The sequence below is a fragment of the Scophthalmus maximus genome, chromosome 7, assembly GCF_022379125.1.
Source record: "Scophthalmus maximus strain ysfricsl-2021 chromosome 7, ASM2237912v1, whole genome shotgun sequence".
NCBI lineage: Eukaryota > Metazoa > Chordata > Actinopteri > Pleuronectiformes > Scophthalmidae > Scophthalmus > Scophthalmus maximus.
Window position 1 is genome coordinate 19,505,001 of NC_061521.1, and position 24,482 is coordinate 19,529,482.

Consider the following 24,482-nt stretch of genomic DNA (forward strand, 5'->3'; position numbering starts at 1 on the left):
ACACACACACTCACTCGGTTGGCGTTTTAGATTTCGTTGCAATCCATATTCTGTCATTCATGTGGAACTAATGCGTGCACCAGTTGCTGATAAGTAAAAGCCAAAATCTGGCATTCGTTGCACTACTGTATCTAGTCCATATTGCCCTCCTTCACGTCCACGCCGACACATTAGCGCAGGCACATACAGGCGCACAAGTAAAAAAAACAAAACAAACAAGGACAAGGTGGGACGTCACGCTGAGAAGCGGCAGGGAGCGGCTCAGCGGGGCCACCGACGGCTGCAACACGGTGTCGTTATCTCAGGGCGACGGCCCTCAAGGTCGAGTCCGGACGGCTGTCACAACCCTGACTCGACGGGGGACAAAAAAGTGGAGCTCGCATGTGAGCTGTAAAGTTTAGTTTGACCAATGTCAAACAACAACGTAACGTCTCAGAATGTAGCGATGGCCAAGACAAATTACTGGCTTACACTAGACATGATGCGAATCGACACCGCCCGCCCTCATATTGGTCCCCCATAAGGGGAAAGCGGTCGAGCGGGCGCCCCGCGAGGACCGAGTCCTCTGCAGCGGCCGCAGGTTAGGTTCCTCCTGCTGCACGTCGCCCCCCACTCGCTCCCCCCCTTTCAACGCTTAATCCGTCGTCTGTCGATAAAAGCTCTCCGTCGGAAAGAGGTCCTGGACTTCACGGCCTTCAAAAAAAACGACGTGTAGTGCGCCTTGGGCCTCCGGCGAGCAGGTTATGTTTGCACTTCAGTTTGTTTGTCAATCCGTCAGCAGGATTACTCAAAAACCTCCAGACCTGATTTCCATGATATTTTTTGCGGAGCGGTGGGGCATCACCCATTTTTGGAGCGGCTCCGGATAAACGGGCGGATCCAGGATTTTTTCCCCACTTTATTTAACATGGCGAGATCTAGGGTATGGGCCTCAGTGGAGGAACGCAGCGTCGGAGCACCCTGCTCGTTTAGAGTTGGGCTTTTCCTACTGTGACATTTCAAAAATATCGTCTGCTGACCGAGCACTCAGACCTCCGGGCTCCCACAAGACGAGAACTCCAGCAGCGCGGAAGCCTCTCCACTGATCCTATCGACTTGAAAACAACATAGTTTTGCGTGAAGGTTCATCCTTGACCTTGCAGGCAAAAAAGGAAGCTTTTACTCATATGTCATGGTATTCCTCTGGAGCTTTTTGTCACTGCACACTGTTTGGATTCAGAACGGCGTGTGACTGGTTGGCTGCACTGCTGCAATGCAAAAGGGGAAAAAAAGAAAACTAAAAAGAACGGGACGTGGGCCTATTTGAAAAAAATGCACGTTAATCGGGATTTAGTTCAATTTCAAATGAGGGTCAGTGACAGCTGATGCTTTGACTTTTGATTTGTGGATGTCTTTCAGCCGCCTGTGTGCACTTAGGGAAGAGGGTCAACACAGGGTCCATCATTTCAAGCTTCACTGGAGCGCAACAGTCTTCTGCTGCAGGCACATCAACCTTAAGTGCACAACACGCACACGCACACACACGCACACACACGCACAAACACGCACGCACACGCACACACACACACGCACACTGCACGTGTACCTGTGTGGCCTACTTCACAGCTTTGCGGGAATTTCTCCTCTCCATTGTCTGGCCCCATAAATTATCTGATTAATTCCTCCGCGGGGGGGGGGGGGGGGGGGGGGGGGGGGGGGGGCATTGATCAAGATTAGCGTTAGTGTGTGCGCCCTTTACATATATGCGCACGCAGTATTTGCAGTTGTGTGTGAACGCGGGTGTGTATTCTCCGCGATGCGTCTTCTGTGAGCGGCAGGAAGACGCTGAGGCTTGCTCAATGGCCCCACAAGGTCAAGTTCAACAGAGAGCAAAATAAATCAATATCCAAGGGGGGAATTACAGAAAATTACCAATCTGAGAGCAAAATGGCAGCGGGGAGGCGGCTGGTTGGCTTCGTCACGTTCCATCATGCCCGGACCACCGAGTGACATATGAGGGTTTGACATTGTTTTTAATCAGCTCGCTGAAACTGGGTGCTGCTGCATCGTGTGTGGTTTGATGCCCACTGGAATGAAACATACAGCGCTGCAAACCAGCGCACGGGCACACACACACACTTACACAGTCTGCCTCGGTTTCCACCGGGCACAGGTTTATTTTTCATCCCTCGATGATCGGGAGTTTATTGCTTTTCAGAGAGCCGACTGCTCGTGTGTGTGTGTGTGTTTCCTCCAATTCAATCGGCTGCTCCAACAGCCTGAGGCGCTATGGATATGAAGCTGTTTTGTTAGTGTGACACAGGGCAGGTAATGACATAATGAAACTATCTGACCTTTTCTGGTTTACGCGAAAATCAATTCAGATTCGAGGTCCAATGCGATTAACGGAAAGTAAACACCTCCGTTGAGTTGTCTCGCACTCCCGTCGTGAATTTTCAAGGGAAAATCTCCTTTTCGCATCATTTCAAAGACTTTGCCGCAAGCTCTGACTCCCCTCACCACTCAGAACCTGCCAACGCGGTACCTCTTGAGGAATCATGGAATTTGCAATGAAGTAAAGATGGAATAAAGTTGAATGTATAGCAGGAACAGAGAAGAGGGAAGATGTTTCCTTAAATCTGTCAGTTTTTCATCCACGTCTGTTAAATCAGTGGAGGACTGAGCGGTCTGTTTTTTTGTTTTCTGTCATATTCACACACACACACACACACACAGACGTTGCCTTACTTCCATTCAAACTCGAAATGAGTTCAAATGGAAAGCAGGAGGACCTGCCATCGTGTTCCTGTTGCCAGACAACAGTTGGGCCACAGAAACAGTGACTTCATGGAGAACGACACGTCGCCAACAAGCCAAGAATTATGTCCCGTAGGTGTGGTCCACAAAAGGCAAAGTGACGGCTCACACGCAAATGAAAGAACACATTAATACGCCTCAAGCGCTTGTTGGCCTCAGAAGCGTGGTGACGAAAATAATCATCTTCCATTCGATTGACATTACCCTCTGAAATGCAACATACTGTGTGAAGCAAAAATCGTTTGTTGCCTACAAAATAGTTCTGTATGGGGCCGAGCTATCTCATACCCTGAGAGACGTAATTTCCAAACAACGATACGTATCATTACTCCTACCGTTTTTCTATTATGTCACATGATGTACGTTGTCACAGACCACGGCCCGAGCAATAATATCTTCTGTGTAAGAGGTACAGTATGTCTGCAAACATTAACTCTGAATTATTAAAGGGATAGTTTAACATCTTGGTAAATACGCTCAGACTGTTTGCTCTCTTGCCGGGAGTTAGGCGATCGCTTGATGAGGAAGACAACTTCATTATCATTATCAACAGATAAACAAGGAGGACCACTGAGAGAGATGAAGCGTCCTCTACAAGGCCGTCTTATCCGTGCTCTGAGAAAATGCTTTTGTTCGATTTGCTGAATACCTGCTTTTTATTTGTTTCTCAAGGATATAACAAAAAAAAAAAATATGATGACAGCAACAACAAAAAAAAGGACAAGTCGCCGAAGGGATGCAAGAAAAGTTATGACAACTTTGGTAGGAGCAGAAATAAAGTGTGAGGTTTTTAAAACACTGGCACTAATGGAAATTCTGTAGCGCGGTGCTGTGGTGCTGCCCACTGACAGGTGCCTGCCAGCAGCGCATCAAGGAGACACTCCCAACAGGCTCCGAACAGATTCCTCCCCGACAGAGCACAGGAGACCGCTGGCGTTTTAAAGCTCAGCTGATGCTGTTGGAAAAAAACATCATACGGGGAAAGTTGACAAGGGAGCAGGCACTGAAGAAGAACTAAAAACCATCTAAGCAAAGAGAGAACGGCTCACCCAACGCTACAGCGTGGAATCAAGGATGCACAGTTAAGATCCTGATTGTGAATGCTCTCATTTCAACTGACAACTAAACAGAGCTTTAAAATGCACGTGCGAGAGGAGAAATGCCGCTCTCCATTCCCGTTTACAATGATGTAAAAAACGTCAAAACATGACTTGCCCCAGGACAAAGGAGCAATATTCAAAGCGAGATGAGGAAGTGGATACAGAGACGGGGTGTTGGAGTTTCTGTGTTGGATTCGAGGTGAGCCAAACACTCTGAGACCAGACAGTTTGGAAAGACAGATGAGTCTGATATCCGTGGAAATGACGGGTGCATCATAGTCCGTGTGTCTACATTTAAAAATGTTTTTCAAATTAAGTCAATCTTGCAGGAGAGAATGTTCCAGCGCGCTTCTTAAACTCTGACGTGTTTGCTCTGCAGCCCTGTGAATAATAACTTATGACGGGGGACAAGCAGGTAAAAGAGAAAAAAAGAATCACTAGCCTGAACTTTATACAAATCACGACAGCAGTAGCCTGACTGATGTAAAGATTACTGTAATATGATAACACCACGGCTGGCTACAAAACGCTAAATGATAAAAAATACATTTGACACATTTAACAAGATGTTGCCTGAAAAATTGCTGGAATGAAAAATGAATCCAAAAGAAAAAAAAAATAAAACTCAGTGACAGACAGGGAAATAACTAGGTGATCTTAGAGAAATATGACATACTGAGAAACTACTACACGCTCAAGGTTATTAGAATTCAATGAACAAGTTTTTTTTTTTAACAAGTCGCGATTTAAAAATGTTGTACTTTTCAGCAGATAACATGTAGTTTACATGACAGGGACATAATGAGCGTTCACGACAGGACACCGTGTAGCCTTCTTTTTTTTTTTTAATGGTAAACGGTATGTCACGCGTGGGATGGCGCTGTCGTGGAAGTGTCGAATCAAATCTACATGATGACGAGAGGAAGTGTCGGCGCAAAGCGAGATATGCGAACATCAGCTCCACTAAGGGCTTTAAATCCCCCAGACCTCAAAATGCAAGAACGGTTTTGAAAATTAGAATAACATGAAGAATATGAAGAAGAGGAATTAGTTTAAGTATTAATTAATAATAAGTGTAATCTTCTCAATTCGTGAGAAATGATATCCGTTGAGAATTTACAGTTATGTGCATGTGCATGTAGTTGACAAAGAGGGATGATAACCCGGAAATCACTGCAGTTATTGCAGTATTGACTTGCTCTGATATTGCCCTCTCCAGAGGATAAGACCACACGGCGTCTGAACAATAGCACGACATTAGAGAGCCACTGTCCGCGAGGCACGGCCGTTCTCGTTTTTGCCATACATTCAGGATAAAGGTTGAAGAAAAAAGACAAAATGGCATCACAGGAAGAAAGAACTGCCATGAGAAGTGTGGAGTGTTTGAAAAGATGGAGGAAAAAATGAAATGAGGCACTCAAAAAACGTTCAATATGTTTGAGAGACGCTGAACTGGAGTCGACCCTAAAAAGTTTTGAAGTTGTGAGAAAAATCAAATTCATTTTCACCATATAAAGACACACACAATATACTTTAACAGCTGGCTCCAGGTCACGCGGACCACCACTGGTTTTATATTGTGGGGGGGGGGGGGGGGGGGGGGGGGGCAGGGCAGATGTTGAGAGGCACGCGCGTGTGCATGTGTGTGCGGTCGAGCCCGATTGAATACGCCCACGAGTGTGCGCGGGTGGGGTAGATGGGCGTGTGCAAGATCACACTGGTGTGTGTATTAGTTGGCGGGCAGTTCGAGACTTCAGTCTGGCAGGAGTGATAAAGCAGGGCCATTAAAAATCCTGCATTTAAATCCCACACCCCTGCCTCTCCATAAACTTGCCTTCACTAATTAAGGCGTGACTTTTCTTCACTTCTTTCTCTCACTCCCCTCTTCCTCTCAATCAAGCCGTTTTAATGGTCGGCACTTTCCTTCATTCTGACGCGCGGCGGGCGGGTGGGTTTTTTTTTCCATTAGGCCGGTGGAAAGGTCCCGTCTTTTCCCTGACAGAGATCCAGATGGCATATAGAGAAAGTTAATGAAACCACCGCTCCCTATGTCTCCTTTCATCTCAGGTAGTCCACTTGAAAAGCGGTCATCACTCTTTAGAGACTTTATTAGAAGTCAACTCGGGGGGGGGGGGGGGAGAAACACTGAGGTGGGGGCGTCGTCTGCGGTGGAAAGGTTCAGTCAGAGTGCAGGTCTGGTAACTCGCCTATACTCAACTTTACAACTCAGCAAGCTCCTCATTCATGTGTGCCGTTCATGCACACAAATACAGTCGTTTCCATCCCTGCAGGGCAGGCACACCGCATTACGGACCTGTCTCTTCCTGCCTCGAACGCTGTTTATGTTCCGCCTTCCTGCAGCCATTCTCCCTAATACCTTCGCACAATGGAGACGAAAAGGGGGCCAACACAGACGGCGCCTCTTTCACATTTTCTTGCCACAAGGTAACTCTCAGTGTGCTTGCGTACAGTCTGATATATATACTCAGTCTCCTTTCTTCTTTCTAACAAGCAACTGTTTAAACAAACACACTCCCAAAGGAAACATCCTACCTTTGACCGTGCAATCACCGCTCGGCACAGAACACAGGAGAAAGAGCGGCGGATCCGCGCTATCTCGCTCCTCGACAAATTAATGCCTGGGTTCGGGGGATTTATGTGAGCCCTGGGCTCACGCTGTTGTGGGCCGGTCATGGTAAATCTGCTATTGTCAAGGTGTGAAATGTATTCCGCCGTTAAATCATACGCAGAGTCCTTAGTGAGACAGCCAACCGTACACACGTACGTACAGCACATTGCGGCGCAGAATCTCGATTTACTGCATGACTTTTATGTACTTCATGAAATTGTTTCTACGGGTCCAAACCCACTACGACGGCCTCGTGGATAGTTTGACTGTGGGAGTAGAAGAGAGAGATGATTTCCACATGACCTTCATTTGATGGTGATGCAAATTATCTCATGAACAGTTTTCCGGATTCTGTTGGGAAGATGATGAGTTGAATGAGAAGACGGAGAAAAGCAGCACGAGGTAGAGAGGACAGAGGAAAAGCTTCACGTGAAAGCCTCCAGCACATACCCTGCATTTATCCTTCCTTTCACTCCTGCTCCAATTCTTTCCTCCTCCTTATTCCCTCTCCTTGCTTCCGTTGTGGCATATTCCACCTTAGTCCAGCGGGCCATGCATCTTCCTTGCTAGTGCAAAAAAATTGCGATTGTACTATATGTTGGTGTTTTTTTGCATTGCCACCCTATCTTTCTATTTTGGAATGGACACTTCCATATGTGATCAATGCCAATTTCCATTGCCCACTTGAGGAGTGTCACCTCTGGGTCTGCTCAACTCTGGCTGCTTTCAGACATGCACTCAAGTCCAGACATTGCCCTGAACTTCTCTGGAGGGGCTGTATGTGAGAATGCAAATGTTGCTCTGCAAGTTTTGTCCTGCCAGTAAAAGTTCCGCCAAATGATCAAGTGACGATTCATGGCGAGCGAGTGGGCGCTCTACCCAGGCGCCACGCCTCACCCGCAATGTTCCTGGAAATGTTCCCAGCTGTAGTTTGACCCGGACGATCTCCTGCTGAGTTCTTCGCCTGGGAGCGTCAAACGCTGGAAAATGTCCGGACCCAAATTTCCTGACACGTTAGAGTTAATGTCTAATAAAGAAAAAAACCTGTTACAACAGGTACCAATGAGAAGATTAAAAATCATGGTCAAAGATGATTTAATCAACAGTTTTATATTCACAAAGGTAAAAGATTGACAAACACACCAGACGCTATCACTTACTTGTAAGCACCGCTCATTTCTACGGGGCATTCTATTGTCTTTCAGCTCATTGTCTCGGTCTCCCAGCCCCAAGTGTACTCTTTTGGTTCACTTGTTTTTCAGTGCTGCTGGGCGTAATTGTTGGTGACACTTAACAATTAATGCTAATGTTGCGGCGTATCTGCTGCATTTGTAAAAAGGCAACTGTTTACCAACGGGTCACTAGGAGCAGGAGTCATCAGCACAACCAGGGCGACAACACAGCAACAGGACAACAGCGAGGACATAACAACAGGGCATCCTCTCAGCTTTCATTGCATCATGTCACACCAACTCCAAGTGTGTTTGTCTCCCATCCAGAGTATTTGTTTACCACTGGGATGTGCCTGTCACGGGCTGAAATTTATTAGTCACACTTGCACATCATTGGCTGAATATTCATAACCTGACTACATCGATGGCCCGCAACACAGCGACTGTATAGCACTTGAGGGACCGGCCGCTAACAGGACATTTCATACCGTCTGTGTGAGACTTCGGAGGAAACACTGCCGCGGGTGGTTTCCACCCGATTGTGCCAAATTTAACAATATCGAAATAGACCAGAGGCCCGAGTCGGTGTGGCACGGTTGCAAAGTAGCTGCGCGCCTGCGTTCCTCATACAGACAAACAGAGAGTCCTCCGCCTACTGTACATCTAATTACTCATCGTCATCACGGGTGCTCCTCCTGGCACCACAGAGCTATTGACCTCAGCGTGGTGCTGCTACATCCCGTCCAACCCTTCTCTTGAAGCTGGCACACAGACGCAGCCAATCTGAGCTGAACGGTGAGCAGAGGAGGAGAGTTAGAGACCAGAGAAGCACGGAAAAGAGTTTGTCAGCAAGGCCGGAACATGTAGCCGTGGTGAAGGTTTGGTAAAGTGACGAGTGGCCTGCGGAAACATGGTGAAGTTAGAATAAGAATCTAAATATGACAGGACATCGCTGATTTAAGACCAAGGAAGAAACTTGAGGAGAACTTTTAGGACGACAGAAATATAGGTAGAGGGAATCAGCCAGCGGCAGTCAGCCGGAGTTCGCAGGGGATAAAAGACAGAATGAGAAAGAAGTAAAAGAAAAACAATCATAAACCTTAAGGGAGCAAAAAATGGCATCAAAGTTCTGTGAAGGAGGAGAGCGACTCCCGCAGTCCCGCTGCCGCTCTGCTGATGATTATAGTCCCCGTAATGACGAAAACCTGGGCCTTGTTTAACAGATTCATTCCACACACACACACACACACACACACACACACACACACACACACACACACACACACACACACACACACACACACACACACACACACACACACACACACACACACACACACACCAGTGATCGTTTTTGTTTGATGGCCTCCCACTCAAAGAACAGGCTACGACGAGGTGTTTCGGCCCTCGCTTGAAACTTCATCTCGAACAAATGAAGCCCCACTCAACCCTGAGCCCTCTGCCTGAGGGGCAGAACACCACTGCTGGGAGAGGAATTGGTGCAGCCGAGTGAACGGGCAGAGAAAATAGAAAGTCACAGGAGAAGTGTAGGAGATTCACAGTGGGAGGAATGACAAGGTCCGTGGGAGAAGGAGGAGGAGGAGGAGAGCAATGATTGATGGAGGAATGGACGGAGGGATAGAAGGAAAACTGAGATTTTGAAACGGGTTGAACGGCAGGTGGAGAAAAGCCGGGGTGACGATGGACGAGTCCATGGAAAAAATTTGGGTGAATGCAAGTTAGTGTCTCACTTGTTCAAACAACGTTTTCAGACACGAACTGTGGAAAGTGACACGAAAAAATTGGATCCGGACATTTTCCGGAGTTTGCTGTTCACATACGAAGAACACAACACGAGATCGTCCGGACTTGCGGTGCATGTCTGAAAGCGGCTCTAGGGACACAAGGGGCGAAGGGGAGGAAGCCATGCTCCCTGAGGTCAACTCACCCCAACCTCCACGTGATCCGAGCCCTTGTCGTCCTGCTTGTGGAGGATCTCAAAGTAGTATCGTCTGGATGAGATCAGGCTGAAGGGGACACACAGAAAGACTTATCGTTAGATACCTGTCGCCGACGGGAAAAGGCGGCCACGTTGCTCCCCCGACCTGGTGCTCCCGTTGATCAATGTCACAGAGGTGGCAAATCCTGTTAAAAAAATTCAAAAAGACTCCTACGTGCTGGTCCGTCTCTTCCCACGTCAGTTGCTGTCCGCAGTACACCCCCCAAAAAGAACCAATTGATGGTCGTGAACGAAAGGGGCAGACATTGTGCATCCGACTTCCGCACTATGAAAACATACCAACAGTTATTGTGTAAAAATTGTTTCAGGAATACAACCGCGAGCAATATTGGGTCACCCAGAAAAATTGTCAGAGTTTTAACGAGACCGCAGAGGACTAAAGGCAAAAAACCTGCGACTTAGGAAGGGTCATAAAAACACATGTCAGCTGGACACAAACAGGTTCATCAGCCTCAAATATAATTCAGCGCTTACGGGCGAGATGGCAAAAGAGCCTGCAGCGAGCCAGGTTATCATCAGCCTCCTTTTAAGACGGGCAGGAAGAGAATCGATGCCGCACATGAATCAACATTTTACATTTACCCAGGCGCCAGCATTTCTCTGAAGCTCCTGGTCAGACCCTGGGAAGGTCTGATTTAAAAGTTGTACCGCACCGATGAAACGCACACAGGGAAACAAATTTGCTTCGTTGTCATTGAAGGCACATCGTGGATAATGGGGCAGCATCTGCTGCCGGAGTGAGAGACACACACGGCGAGCACTGCTCCACACGTCATTAACTCTCGAAACATGCAGTCGATACACAACACGCTGCGTGGAGGTGAAAGACAGCCGTGTTCCTGTGTGTGAACAACGGCCCATCTGAAGTGTGCAAACTCCTACCTGCGTAGAGAACGTCTTCTTTTAAGGATGAAATGTTGCTGAAAAATCAATTCCTTTAAATAAGATCATGCTAATTCCGTTTCTGCGGCAGCCTCCGTAATTTGTAACCGTAACTTTGGCAACTGAGAACTTTGAAGTCGGGAGGCTGCTCCATATTTATGTGCTCTGATTCACTATGATGTGTGCTGGCTTACTTTTTTTTCTGTCTGTGTTTCTGTTTGCTGTGATTCACACACTCCGTCTCTCTCCCGTCTCCTGTTTGTCTCCCGAAACAAACACAAGCTCATCGTCTTTGAAGCCTTTGTCTTGAATTGAAAATATCACCCTCAAAAACAGGAGCTGAAGGGGGGGGGGGGAAGCAAGCAAACAGAAAATGCTTCTGTCGCATGATTATATGGAAATGCGCGTTTTCAAAGTGCATGTTTAAATTCATTTAATCTTTTAGTCTGTGCAGTTCCCAGAGGTCAATCTTAAAGTCGCTTGCTTTGATCATCCGACGGACGGAACCGAACCGGAAAAAGCAAGGGGGTGGACGGGGGGGGGGCGACACAACGTCTCCGATAAATTCTTTGTGAGGCAACTAATTGCCCAATGTGCCAAGTCAGCACAACCAGAAACACTGTAAACCCCCGAATCTTTCATGGCCAAGACAAACTACAGCTAGAGCGTCGACTCGTGCACCGGTGTGTTCCTTTGTTTTTCCGGATGTGGTTGACTGCGTTGAAAGGGAAGGACGAAGGCTGAAGGGGGGCGGTCACGTGTTGCCCCCCCCATCCCCGCGCAAAAAACAGCCACCTCCACATCGCCCGGCTGCCCAGCGTCCTGTAACCAATAAATCACTGCAGGTGCAGGAGAGCAGGGACAGTGTGCTAAGGTCACTCTCTCATGAATAGGGAACATCTCCGTACGCAGCTGCTGGAACGGCGCTCGGCGAAACGCAAGTGGCACTTTCAGCTTCTGGCACCCCGGCTCGCCCTCTTCCCGCACAATGATTCGACAAACACGACGCCGTCGCTTACCGCCCCAGACTCGAGATATACTCGGAGGCAATGAAGTATAAGAGCTAGTTTTACATTCACGTTCAAGACTAAATGCAGTGAAAAAAGAATAGATTGGAATCACATGAAACTTTAATGAACGCGTTATTGTAATCATCTCGACTGCAGAACAGAGGGTTGCATTTTTTTATGTCTGTGATGTGGGATATGAATCGCGGGAAACAATTAGCCTTAGACAGAACACGGCTGCTTTTTTCAAGAGAAACAATTGAATCGCACTGAACCAAATTCAATGATGGGCTGACATGCAACGTCTCTCTGTTTATCATCCTGATATGAAACTGGTATTCTTTGGCTGTTTTTCAATTTATCGTGTTCCGGTGCCCGGGAAGGCAGCTGCGGACTGTTAAAGGGAATAATAGTACATTTCCTGCCCGTTTATTAGTCTGTGCATTTCCATCTCTCAGACTCTATCATGGGGACGATCTCATGTCGGAGCAGAGGGGATAAGCAACAATCACACAGATGGGGACACAAAGTGCATCCTCAACATACTATTGCCTGTCAACATTTGAGGATTCTCTTTTAACTGTGGCTGTCAGAAATGTAAAAAACACACAAAGAGCCTGAACTCCTGCAGTGTGACAGCTCTGCCAATAAAAAAACCTGTTTACCTGCTATAAGATGCCAGATAAGACAATGCCCGTCGCCCGTGCACACGCAAACACACACACACACACACACACACACACACACACACACACACACACACACACACACACAGAAAGAAGAGCCACAGATAAAACGCGTATCAGCCGAACACATTGAGATTGAAGCAAACAAAGGGATCATAACACACTGGAGTTGGATAAACAGAGGAGAGAAGAGAGCAGAACATTGAGTTCTATCCACATACTTCTCTATCTTTTGTTTAGCCATTTCCTTTTGTATTTTCTCCGCGTAATTTGAAGACACCTTTAGATCCCTGTACAGTAGCAATTTCAGTTTTGCTCCATAGGCTATAATTTAGTTCCCCTGTTGTGGGAGCTGAGTCTTACAAACTCTGCATAATTTCTTTGCGTCTGCATGTCTCGTTTTTGTTTTTCAATTTGGTGTCAAGAAGACGGATCTTGTTTGTCGGAAATAAAAGTCATGAATTAATAGTGATCTGTCCAGAATACAGACAGGACTGAGGCGACGAAGAGAGATGAGATGGGAATATGAAATTGAATATGAAATTAGATCACTCTGTTAAAAAAAGTCTTCCATTAAACTCTGTGGGGGAAAGACGAAGAAGGAGAGAGGCAAACAAAAGGAGCAGAAAGTAGGAAGGACTGGGGGGTGTGTGTGTGTGTGTGTGTGTGTGTGTGTGTGTGTGTAGACTGGTCACATCAGTCTCCTGTGATGGATGACAAGGCGGTTTCTGGTCGAAGGGGATGAAGAGACAGCGAGACAGGCGGAAAGAAAGATGAAGGAGGAGCGATAAATAGCAAATGAACAGCCGAGACAGAGAGGGGAATTATACGGAAAATGCTTTCTGTGTCTTGAAAGGAGAAAAACCATATAAGAGTGCACATCACTAAGATGTGATTTCATACCAAACGCCATACCAGAAGACGGGGAGGGGAAAAAAACACACACACATAAAAGACAGAGTGAAGGGCAAAACGAGAGAGGGAAGAGGGGAGAAGAGTTATTAGCATGTGAATCGGGGGGATGAGTGGAGGAGACAACACAGGAGACTAATTGCCTGACTAATTGGAGTCTTACAAGGCAGACAAAAAGAAGCTCGAGTGGGGCTGGATAACGCAAGACGGGACAACACTGCGAGCGAGCATCAGCGCTGCCCCGAAGTCGGCCGGATTTGGAGGATGAAATATTTATTTGGCACGAAAATATAGAGATGTTTTTTTTTCTTCTGCCTGTTTGTTTCTGCTGCGAGAGACAAACCCCCTTCGCAGGCATCTCAATGGAAAAGTGTTCAACTGTGGTGTTGTCTGAATAAGTGCACAACACCCTGACGAACGACAGACAGCTTGACGCACGCACGCAACGCGCGCACACACACACACACACACACACACACACTAGCAGAGCTCAAGTGACATGGAGACTTACTTGGTAAATACAAGTCTGCTTTCTCTCACCCTCCCTTCCTCACACTGTCTCCTACCTGCCTGCAGGCTATGGCAATTTCCTGATACTAGTGTTTTTTTCCAGTATCTCCTCCCTTCCTCCAACTCAATTTCTCATTAATGCTATCTGACTGTGTCACCCGGTCCCCGTCTCTCTTGCCCGACTCCTGCCTCTCCAACAGCCACAGGTGGCCTTTTAAATGAAAGGCCGTGCTCGGCGAGGACCCTCGTCTGAATTACATTGATGACACCGGCGTTTAGCGCCGCCCCCGAGGAGATGCACAAACTTCACTTTTCTCTCCCGTCGCCACCTCTCCCCCCTCTTCACTCCACTTCTCATGCATTCCACTAATCCATCAGAGAGCTATCACGCTGCTCTTCCCTGCAGCCTCAATAAATCCTCTTTCTTCCATCCCCTCCCCTCTGTTTCATCTCCCACCTCTCTCCTTTATCCTCTCTGCTCTTTCTCCCTCATTTCGTCTGTCCAACGTGTCCTTTTCCCTCATATGTAATTATCTAATATTAAAGCCATATTGCTCGTCAACTTAATCTTTTTCTCACTTTGATTTGGTGCTAACACCCCCTGACACTCTCTTCCTGGCCTGAATGCATTGACATGTAATGCAAAAACAATCAGACAAAAAATCAGCATCTGACAAGGTGAGACACAGAGAAACATATGATGTCTCCATCAGAGAAAGGTCCAAGTATAATTATTACATTGCATCAAGGTCAAACAGTACCACATGAGGTAAAGAGAAGGTGAAATGACTGAAGAATATGCCAGATTCAGGGTTTTTTTTTTTAATTACGAGAAAGAAAACCACAAAAGAATTCATCCTGCGAAACAAGTATTGTCTGTACTGCCAAAGCCTGATATATCTTATTCCTCTAAGACTTCCATTGTCGAGAAAATCTATTAAAAAACATGAATCAGCCAGTATTTTTGCAGTTGTTGGAAGGTTCCCATGGGAACTACATTTTATTTTGAGCAAATTCAACATATGGTACAGTCACGGTGCAGTAAAACTGGCACTAATTTCTATATTCAGTATTATTTATTATCAATGGGCCTGGGGGCTGAGACAACCCAATCTGCTGAAAGAAAGGTTTGTGGATTCTGACTCTGACAAGTGGTTCGGGTGGTGCATACTTAACTATACTATAGGTATGTTAAACTAATAGTATAGCATATTATATAAGGATAATAGGTTTTGGACTTTTGTTTCTATTGACAAAAATATGGAATAATGTCACCCAACTGCGTCGGCCCGCATCCACTGAGATGGCCAAACTTGACGGTCTCTCAGTCAGGCTCACCCGCCTGCTCCGCCAAATATAGTAACTTCTGGTTTCCAAAACACAAGATGGCACTGGTCAAAGACGTAAAACTCAAGGCTACAAAATAACAGTTCACAAACCACTGGCTGACGTCACGGGGGGCTGCCATGCGCTTATTTGTCCAGGACGTGTCGATACGTGGTTATCCCCCCCAAGTCACTATCTTGACAGCTTCGATATCCGTTCTGCAGAGGCCTCCTCTTGAGACTGAGCCGACCCTTGGACATCATTACTGTCTCCGATCACGTTTGGCCAGAGGCGGCCCCGTGTCACAGTTTGGGCAGTAATACTCGTGCATTACTGCCAATCAGACGTCCGCTCCCACAGTCTTTGACAGCTCGAGAAATGTGCATCAACACCCCACAGACATTTTTGATTTAACATAAGCCTCTACGCGGACACACAAACATGGATTTGTGTCTCAGCGGGCTGTCATCACTCATAAAAACAGACGGCGGCGTGAAGGCTCGAGGGGAAGAAAGTGGGACAGGAGTCATTGCAGCTTGCCTGCAAATAAAAGCATCTCTCTAATTCAGCTGCTGCAGTGTAGCGACCAATTACCTCGGAGCCAAGCGAGATTGGCATTACGGTTTGGAATTTACTCTCAAACACAATCAGGAGCACACGACGACACAAAGCACACAGACGTGCGCTCACCTACGAGTGAGTTCACCCTGTAAATAAAACGGGGTGCAACATTCGGCTGGCCGCGCTCGAATCAGTATTCCTGCGATGTCATGAGTTTCGACACTTTCCCCCCCTCGAAAATGTTTCGAGCCTCCTCGCCAGCTAATAGCCGGCGGTGCTTAAGTGATTCAATTATAGATACCGAGAGATCCCGCGCTGAAATAACTGGTCATTCTTCGCGAGGTTTCCCCCCCATTGTTGCCGCGGGGAGCGGCGCCGTCAAACTTTCTCCGCCCGACCGCTATTGGCATCTTGGGGTGTTTCTGTTGAGCCGCGTGAAAACTGATGGCGGGCGTTTGCAAGTGTGTGAGAAAGGGAGAGAAAGATGAAAAGCAGGAATTTAAGAGAGAGAGAGAAAAAAAAGAATTAAAAAGTAAAAAGGCATTAGTCATGCGCGCACAAACTTTACATCAAGGGCCATACGTCTGTGGGAGATTGAGGGTACACTTCAATGTGTGCAGCTTGCGGTCTGAAGGGTCTTTCACAGTGCCAGCTGCGGCATTAAACATTACCTTGGAATCCTCCTCCATCTTTCCACCTCATCGCGCCATTTTTTTAAAGGTCTGCAGCAGCCATTTTGAATTTAAGCCATTTTGGCCTGAAGGTGAAGCTGTTGGAACACCAAACCCTCACGTTTGGAAACTCATCTACAGAAGAGACACGCAGATTAATGCTGAATAACGGAAGAAACGCAGACATCACTTAATTAACTTCCGCTTTTCCCCCCTTATGGCAATATTTCCCACTAATCTTAAACTGGCTGTCAATCCCATCCCGGTCTTAGCTGCTGAAACGACTCCGAAATGTTTGACGCCGAGCGCGTTGCGAGACGTCAAACGGACGTTAACAGGCGACTTGCTCAAGGTGCAACTCAGCACAGTTCAGTCTGTGGAATTTTAGCAAATGTCAATCTCCTCGGTGTTGTCGACACAGCCCGGGGGCTCGGGTGGCTGTGTCAGACGGCGGAGACGGTGTTGACGGGGTTATCCGGGTTCCTCTCCGTTGTCACTCGTCAAGCTGCTGTGACAGCACTGACAAACACTCACTTCACAGGTATGAGCGGAGCCGGAGACAAAAGGTTAAGACGGATAAAAGAGGAACACTTCGTCAAACCTGACGAAGGCATTTGTTTAATTATAGAGAGTCACACCAACGGATTGTAGGAGCATCAGAGACGAGTAGCTTGTGGTGCATCCTACTTTGCTCCAGTCCAATTTGAGTGTTTTAATGTGTATTTCTGCAAGTAAAACTTGGGTGTTCCCTTTTGTGGACAACAGCTCACAGTCGCTTTCATTGTCAATAAGTCTTATCCCGCCCTCTACATGGATTAATAAGTCAGACAGTAAAATGCAAGGAAATAGTGAATCGCAAAGTCCAAAGTGGCGTCATCAATCTGCTTCTTTTTTTTTTTGTCTGACCAACAGTCAAAAAACACACAAGGATATTAATTCTAAAGTGACACAATGGTAGCAATGGTATGTTTTATATTTGCACTTGATCTAAAACTATTGATCAAGTTAGTTGACTGACCGGTGAGCTATCAATGGTGATATCAAACCTCCATTGTTTCTGTCCCGTACTACATCTCATTTAATGATGTGCTGACATAAATCTGGACGTGATTAACGAGACGGAGCGACAATGGACTGAGGAAAGTGTTTTTGCAAAAGCCAAAAGAAATAAGCCGATAGAAAAAGTTGTAGAGAGTCGAGACGGCAAGAGATACAAATACTCTCCATCCTAAAGGTTTTTGGTTTTTTTCCAACATTGGCAAAACTGTTTCTCCTCTCTACACACACACACACACACACACACAAACTAAACAGTGTGAGTCATTAGCTCCAGGCGGTCGTACCAGGTGGTGAGTGTGAGTACAAGATCTCCCTCTACCGTTCCAGCGATCCTGTCATCGCATCTTTTAAATTGCCACCTAGGAGAGACTTTCACACATCCCAGCGAAAAGGAAGGCTCCGCCCCCAACGGTAAAGAAATGAACAGGCCTCTGAACCAAAGTCTTTAACCAGAAACAACACACAGAAAGCCTTTACCCTCTTCGACATTGACAGCTTTTTACGTTCAGTCCACAAATGTGTCTGCCATCATGGCAAAGGACCTGAGGGAGTAGACAGAGGGGGCAATGGAGCAGGAGGAGCAAATGCATCCCCACTATTCAATTTGGAGGAGCAGTTCAAGTTATGGTATCGATACTTGTTTTTTTATACAAAACTAGTGCAGTGCCCATCCAGAACATCCCATCGTGTGCAATCGAGCTGAGCGTTTGGCGGTGAAAAAAGGAGTTTGGTTGTGGTCCGTAAGCGTTTGTGACATTGTTTATTAAAGGCACACTGACTGCAGGCGTATTGATGTATAAACATTGACATTTTAACGCGTCGCTTGACCAAATGTAACTGTGCACTTCCTCGGGCACCTATCAATACACTTGCCATGCGTGAAGCCGATGCGATGAGCGGTTCCTCGAGGAATGTGAGCCACATAAAGACAAGAGATTGCTCGCTTCATACAGTGATAATACTGGAGCGGCCTATGTCGACGACCCTTGGAGTTGCTCTAGTCCGAGCCGTCGCTGATCGGAGCCAACTGACAGACGGACGTATTTAAACCTACAGACCGACCTTGTTTTTAGTTTCAGTTTTAGTCAACACTTGGATGGAATCGTTGTTCTTTCATGATCAGGTTTAATGGCTCATTTTTCCCCGTACGGGGTAGATGAGAGGCGCACGTTTTACTCAAAAGGGCGATTACGCAATTAAGCCTAGTCCTCTAACTAAAAAAGGACCCTTGGAGAGTCGAGGAGCAAAAGTCGCTTTCTGCGTTGTGTGTGTGTGTGTGTGTGTGTGTATGTGTGCGTGCATGCTTGTGTTTGCTGGTTGGAGTAGCCCCTGTGATTGCACGGCGTCGAGACCTCCAGCGGACGAGTGAAGTGTTTCGTGCGAACCCCTCTAAAACAATATGCTTCATTCCCTGAAAATAAGATTCAACCCTGCAGCAGCCATTAGTCACTGTTCACTCAGCTCCACTACAGTCAGCTCCAATGAACCGCAACGTATAAATAACCACAGTCCAAAAGCGTGGGGGGGGGGGGGGAACACCCCAGAACAACAACGACCCACAACCCCCCTCATATGTTCAATTATGTTTTCTGGGCTGCTCTCCGTTCATTCAACCCCATTCTTCTCACACTCCATTTTACCTCAGCTTCGTCCCATTTCCTCCCGTTCCCGGGTACAATAATAACTACAAACAGAAGCACATAACCTGCGAGAGCTGTTTTAAAAACTGTGTAGCTCTGATGAAGGCTCTGTGCAGAGCTTCACTGTGGTAGAGTGGAGTCTGTAAATAGGCTCAAATGGCCCTGAACGTAATGCTCCAAAAACAAATTGCACAAGTGGATCGCGCTGCCAGGGGCCGTAGCCTCGCGTGCAATGACTGATCATTTTCACAGTTGCTCTCCATCGACAAATTGAGTGTAATATTCCAGAATATTCATTTCACTTTGCTCACTTACTCCTTTTGTTTTATCAGGCTTTAAAAATGCCTCAAATTACCAGGTGATGAAATCAGTCAAATGACTGATTATTATTCCTTTGCGCACACACACACACACACACACACACACACACACACACACACACACACTCTGATAAATCATTATTACCTCTTTTTGGGGGTTGATATAATGTCCTGTTCTGCACTGCTAATTTGCTCATTTTAATTCTATCCCATCTCATTTGAAGAACGTAATTTTATGAATGCACGACCATTAATCCTGCCGCACTGCACATAGTCGCCGCGCTCAGGAGCCCGTCAGCTCTGCCATAAACAGGTTGGGTGTAATGGTGTGTAAGGGATGCATGTCGCAGAGTGCGAGGGGGAAAAAATGACTAATAAACTGCCTTTGCTCTTGGATGTTTCAATAGAGTCATTAGACGCGAGGAGAAGTTTGAAGTGGCACGGTGCTTAACAAACACATGCACATTAATTCACAGAGGCGTGAACTTGCTTGCGCGCAAAAAACCCCAAACCCCAACAGCTTTTTACTCTGAAACTCTCTTGTGCACGCCCACGCACAGAAAACATCAAACCAGATTGTGCCTTATTATCTTAAGCTAGACTTTCACGCCGTCTTTGACGAATTCCCCCTAAAGCGTGTGATGATAAAAAACAAAATTGACACGTTATTAGCCCCATCCAAACCGTTTCACCTCCGGTGCAGCATGTTTCATGACCTGACGGCGGGATCATGACTCACTTCACACATCAAGGTAGAGAATGTTAAGAGACTTTGAGGTAAAGCAGTGAGCAACAGTTCATATGTGCGCGTAAGGTGTTGCTGTATCAGATCACGGTGGGGAGCAGCAGACAGCCAAGGCGTGTTCTCTGCGACATGTTCTCCGGAAGCGTGCGCCAACTGTGCGAAACCCGCCCGAAGTTTCTATGCAAACCCAGAAGAAGGCGTTAACCGACGACCACGCGACACAAAGAGACGCAGCGACTGATCACAAAACACGCGGCGCCGCGACCAAAGTTCTCCGGCGCGCAACCTTTTCAATGTTCCTGCCACATTCTGCCGTCACGCTCCATTGCTCTATTGTTGTCCTGTTATTTGCCAGAGAACGAAAGACGCTTGTCAGACAGGAGGAGAAAAATAGAAGAAGAATGAAAAACCTTCTCTCTTCATCTTTTGTCATTTCTCTGCGCTCCCTTGAAGTCTGGTTGCGCCCGCTGTGTTAACCAGGCCCGGTTAATCCTGAGCACGGGCAAACACAAACACACTCGCCGATAGGTCCCGGCCTGCGTTCAGCCCTTTGTGTCATTCATGATTACATTTCGTGCGTTACATAAAGTGTGTGTATGTGTGTGTGTCTGTGCACACCGCAAACAAGGCAGAATGTGCAACAGATGTGTGGTTTTTAATGAACATCGTAATAATCCGTCTCAAAACGACACATGATACACAAACATTCATAACGAGACCTTCACACATAATGGGACCTGGGAACAATGCAGCGAGTCAGACCGAATCTGACATGAATGTCAAATTAATAACTGCTAATCAAAACAGAGGCTATAGAGCATGTATAGTGAGCATGTTTGATATAGTTTGACAATTTGATTTATTATAATAATCAGCAGTGATTAACACTACAAAAGGAACATGTTATTCATATTTTGATCACTGTGCAGTTGTGAGCCTAAATTCAGGAGTCTATTCCATTTGGTTTATTTTAATTGATAACTCTTAAAATGAAAAAAGAAACATGACACATACAGTACATTTGGCAGTGGCCAGCGGGATGTGTTGTATTTCAGTAAAATGTACCAGAAATATTTACACTTTGTCTCATTCCTCTACCTATCTATCTATCTATCTATATATACACATATATTATTAGATATTGTGTGTGTAATTTGGTGCGGCTTAATAGAATTGGGCCTTGGATGAAGTATCCCCTCTATTGAGTGCCATCCTTGATCTAAACTATTAGGAATTTATGGAATTATGATGTCCTTCATATGTTTTTTTTTTGGGCTTTTTAATTTCCCATGATGCACGCCACATGGACACGTCATTGTCTGCATGTGATTTTGCGTTCACTGATGTCATGTTGTGTGATATTTCTTGACATTATATTTGAATTCTTGATACTAAGCTATCGATTTAAACAACACTGTCCCATCCAAACCTAGAGAGCTCCTTTCACCCGTTGTATTTGCCATTTATCATTAAAACCATGATAAGACTGTCTCAGTCCGACAATTGAATTGTATCCATGATCCACAACTGAAAGTACTCGTTTGTTTTGTTTTTCTGCATTGTTGTGTGTTATCATCCAAATTGCACCATTTAGAAGTGAACTGGACCTTCACTACAAATGCATTACTGTCTGTGTGTGTGTACGTGTGTGCGTGCCTGCCTGCATGTGTGTGAGAATAATTCAAGGCAGCACTCTGCAGCTTCTATCATCTAATCAGGCATACGTGGGAAACCAGAGGAACGCAAGCACTGTTCTTAGGATCTCTTCTCTCGCTGCATAATAATAATCATATCGACTCGACAATGACTTCAGAAACAAACTGGCTGCAGATCAGTGCTCATAATAAAGGCTGCTTTATGTGCAAGCTGCTCCGAGCAATTAGGGGGGAGAGATGTGTGGAATGTGACGGGACTGGACAGATTCTCATTCTGCATTTATAGAGCAGGGAAGGCCTTTCAACTGGTCTGATCCGCCACACTCTGACACCCGATGGGCCAATCGTGTTATGCTGAATGAAACATATATATATATATATACAGTGGGGTCCAAAAGTGTGAGACCACATTCAAGCTAATGTGCACTCATGGACACATACAGAACATGTGAAAGAGTCTAGTGAACACTTAAGTCATCAAATCCCTTCTTCAAGTGAGCAGTAAAAGCTTTATGAAGCATTAATGTTGTAGGCTACTAGAGATAGTTTAGACTTAACAAGTCACAGCCACAAGTCACAGCCACCCCTTTTCAACCAAAGGGAACCTAGTGTTGGTGCTGGTTCGGAGTTGCGAAACCTTCTAAGAACCAGTTTGCTTTTCACACGGGCTAGAGCGCCTATCACGGTGATCCCGACCCCGTCCCCTGACGTGAGCGGTTCCTTCTTTCAGACTTGGTCCCACTCTGGAACAGAGTTTCTCTGGCCGAGAGACAGTTCTTTTGGCGGCGAAACACAATGAACCGGTACAAGATTAAACACCGGCTCCTAAACCGGCCCTCGAACTGCCTGGCTGGAAAAAGGGGGGTAACAGATGCTCCGGAGGAGGTGTTTATTCATCAGGCTCACTGGGAGATGTTAATGGGGCTTTGTTTTAGACTCGGCTGAGCTGGCGGCTCCATTAAAGAAATGTGTGTGTGGTTGTCACAGGTACTTACTGCACAGACTTGGAGGCCTGGGACCTGAACTTGCTGAACTCGCCTGGAGCGGTCCACTCTGTTCCCAGCTGCAACACACAAGACGGGAGACACACGGATCAGAGAGGGTGTGAGAGAGAGAGAGAGAGAAGGAGAGAGACAGAGAGAGTACATGTGTGAGAGAGAGCATGGGATAAAGAACAGCAGACGAAATGTTGAGGCACACTTAGAGAGTATTTGCCTGAAACATCTTTCTTTGAAATCACCGCAGCGGGCCAAAAGCAGCAGCAGCTTTCGGATTTTTGGGCACCAACTATTTAATGGGATGGCTGACTGAAAAATGGACGCGGCAAGATCCTGAAAAAAAACTCACCCGGTTTATGATAACGCAGAAATGGAGGACTGACCGGGAAAACAAAATAACGGATTCCCAAAGCAACGGGGGGGGGGTGTCAATCGAGAGCCACATTTTGATAGGCAACGTGAACAAACAGATGAGAGCTAATGGATACAAGCAGGCAGAAAATGAGAAAGAGCCATTCTCTGCCAACACTGACTCAAAGAACCTGGCTCGCCGGGAACCCTGGGCCTCCCGTTTCAGACCCGCAGTCGAATCAGTGCCCATTAAGTTCCTCGGCGGAGCCAACGCAACTAATTAGGGCCCCCCGCTGCCGCCGATCCACAATGAAAGAATGGGGCTAAGATCACAGCGGGCATGCCTCTATTTGTTTGTGCTGGCCCCACGACGGATTTTGAAACTGGTCAGAAAACATTGTGGCGTGTGGCGGCAGTGACAGATCACAAGAGCCTTTCAGCTCGTAAATAGCCGGCCGATCCTCGCTCCGGGCAGCACAGTGTTTTCACTGCAGAGCGGCACACACTGTAACACACACACACCTTACGGCATAATGACACACACACACACACACACACACACACACACACACACACACACACACACACACACACACACACACACACACACACACACACACACACACACACACACGCGCGCGAGATGGAAATTATACAGCGGCACCTCAGAGCATGTTTGCTGGCATGTGAAGAGAGCCGCTACAGGGGAAAAAAACAACTCAAAAACACTCAGTTATGTCAGTCCAAAATCAACCGGGGCCCCCTGGCAGCGCCAAACCCTTTGGAGTCTCTGTGAAGCGGGTCGGCTCGACGGGAGGAAGGACACAATGTGAGCCACTGTGCGTTCGCTCTGAAGCGCGCGGCATGCTGTCGCTGTATACGCCAGGCAAAATGGGCTTTACATCTATTCCTCCTCCTCCTCCGACACAGTGGGAATGAAAGGTAGGAGTTTAATCACTGGAATGAAAAAAGTACAGTAAGCTCCCTCGGCTCCCACAGTTTAATATGACCAAGTTTTGCATTAAAGATGAAAACGTTTCTTTCAAACCGCTTAAATATGGAATAACTTCAGAACTGATTTTTTTTTTCCCAGTGACAGACGTTGCCGAATATTGACAGGAGAGCGTTTCACACTTCATAAATGATTGAAGTAGTAGACATTCAAAAATGATACCTACAAATGTTGTTGTTTTTTCAGACCGTACGTGGGCCAACCCTCATCAGACCATGTTCAAAAGAGAGCTTCCCTCATTCCAAAGCCTATTTGTCAGAAGCCAAAGCAATCAAGGGCAAAGACTTTTCCTAACTTTAAATCTTACTAGTGGGCATCCTGTTTGGACACTGAAGTCTCATTTTGTAAAATCCACATACGCGATACAACTCCCCAAGACCCATTAACACAGACACTTATGTTCAAGTCGGCCTTAAACATCTGTCCACGA

General features: G+C 46.5%; 1 protein-coding gene across 4 annotated transcripts in view; it reads right to left on the minus strand.

The window, feature by feature from the left end:
* The window catches only part of b4galnt4a (beta-1,4-N-acetyl-galactosaminyl transferase 4a), a 121,453-nt gene that overhangs the window by 11,968 nt on the left and 85,003 nt on the right, over positions 1–24,482 (minus strand). For all 4 annotated transcript variants that reach the window (XM_047333534.1, XM_035642108.2, XM_047333535.1 and 1 more), the window contains 2 exons: positions 22,687–22,754; positions 9,646–9,724 (listed from right to left, as the gene is read on the minus strand). In XM_047333534.1, coding sequence (XP_047189490.1) covers positions 9,646–9,724; positions 22,687–22,754 — 147 coding nt within the window. The remainder of the gene's footprint in view (positions 1–9,645; positions 9,725–22,686; positions 22,755–24,482) is intronic.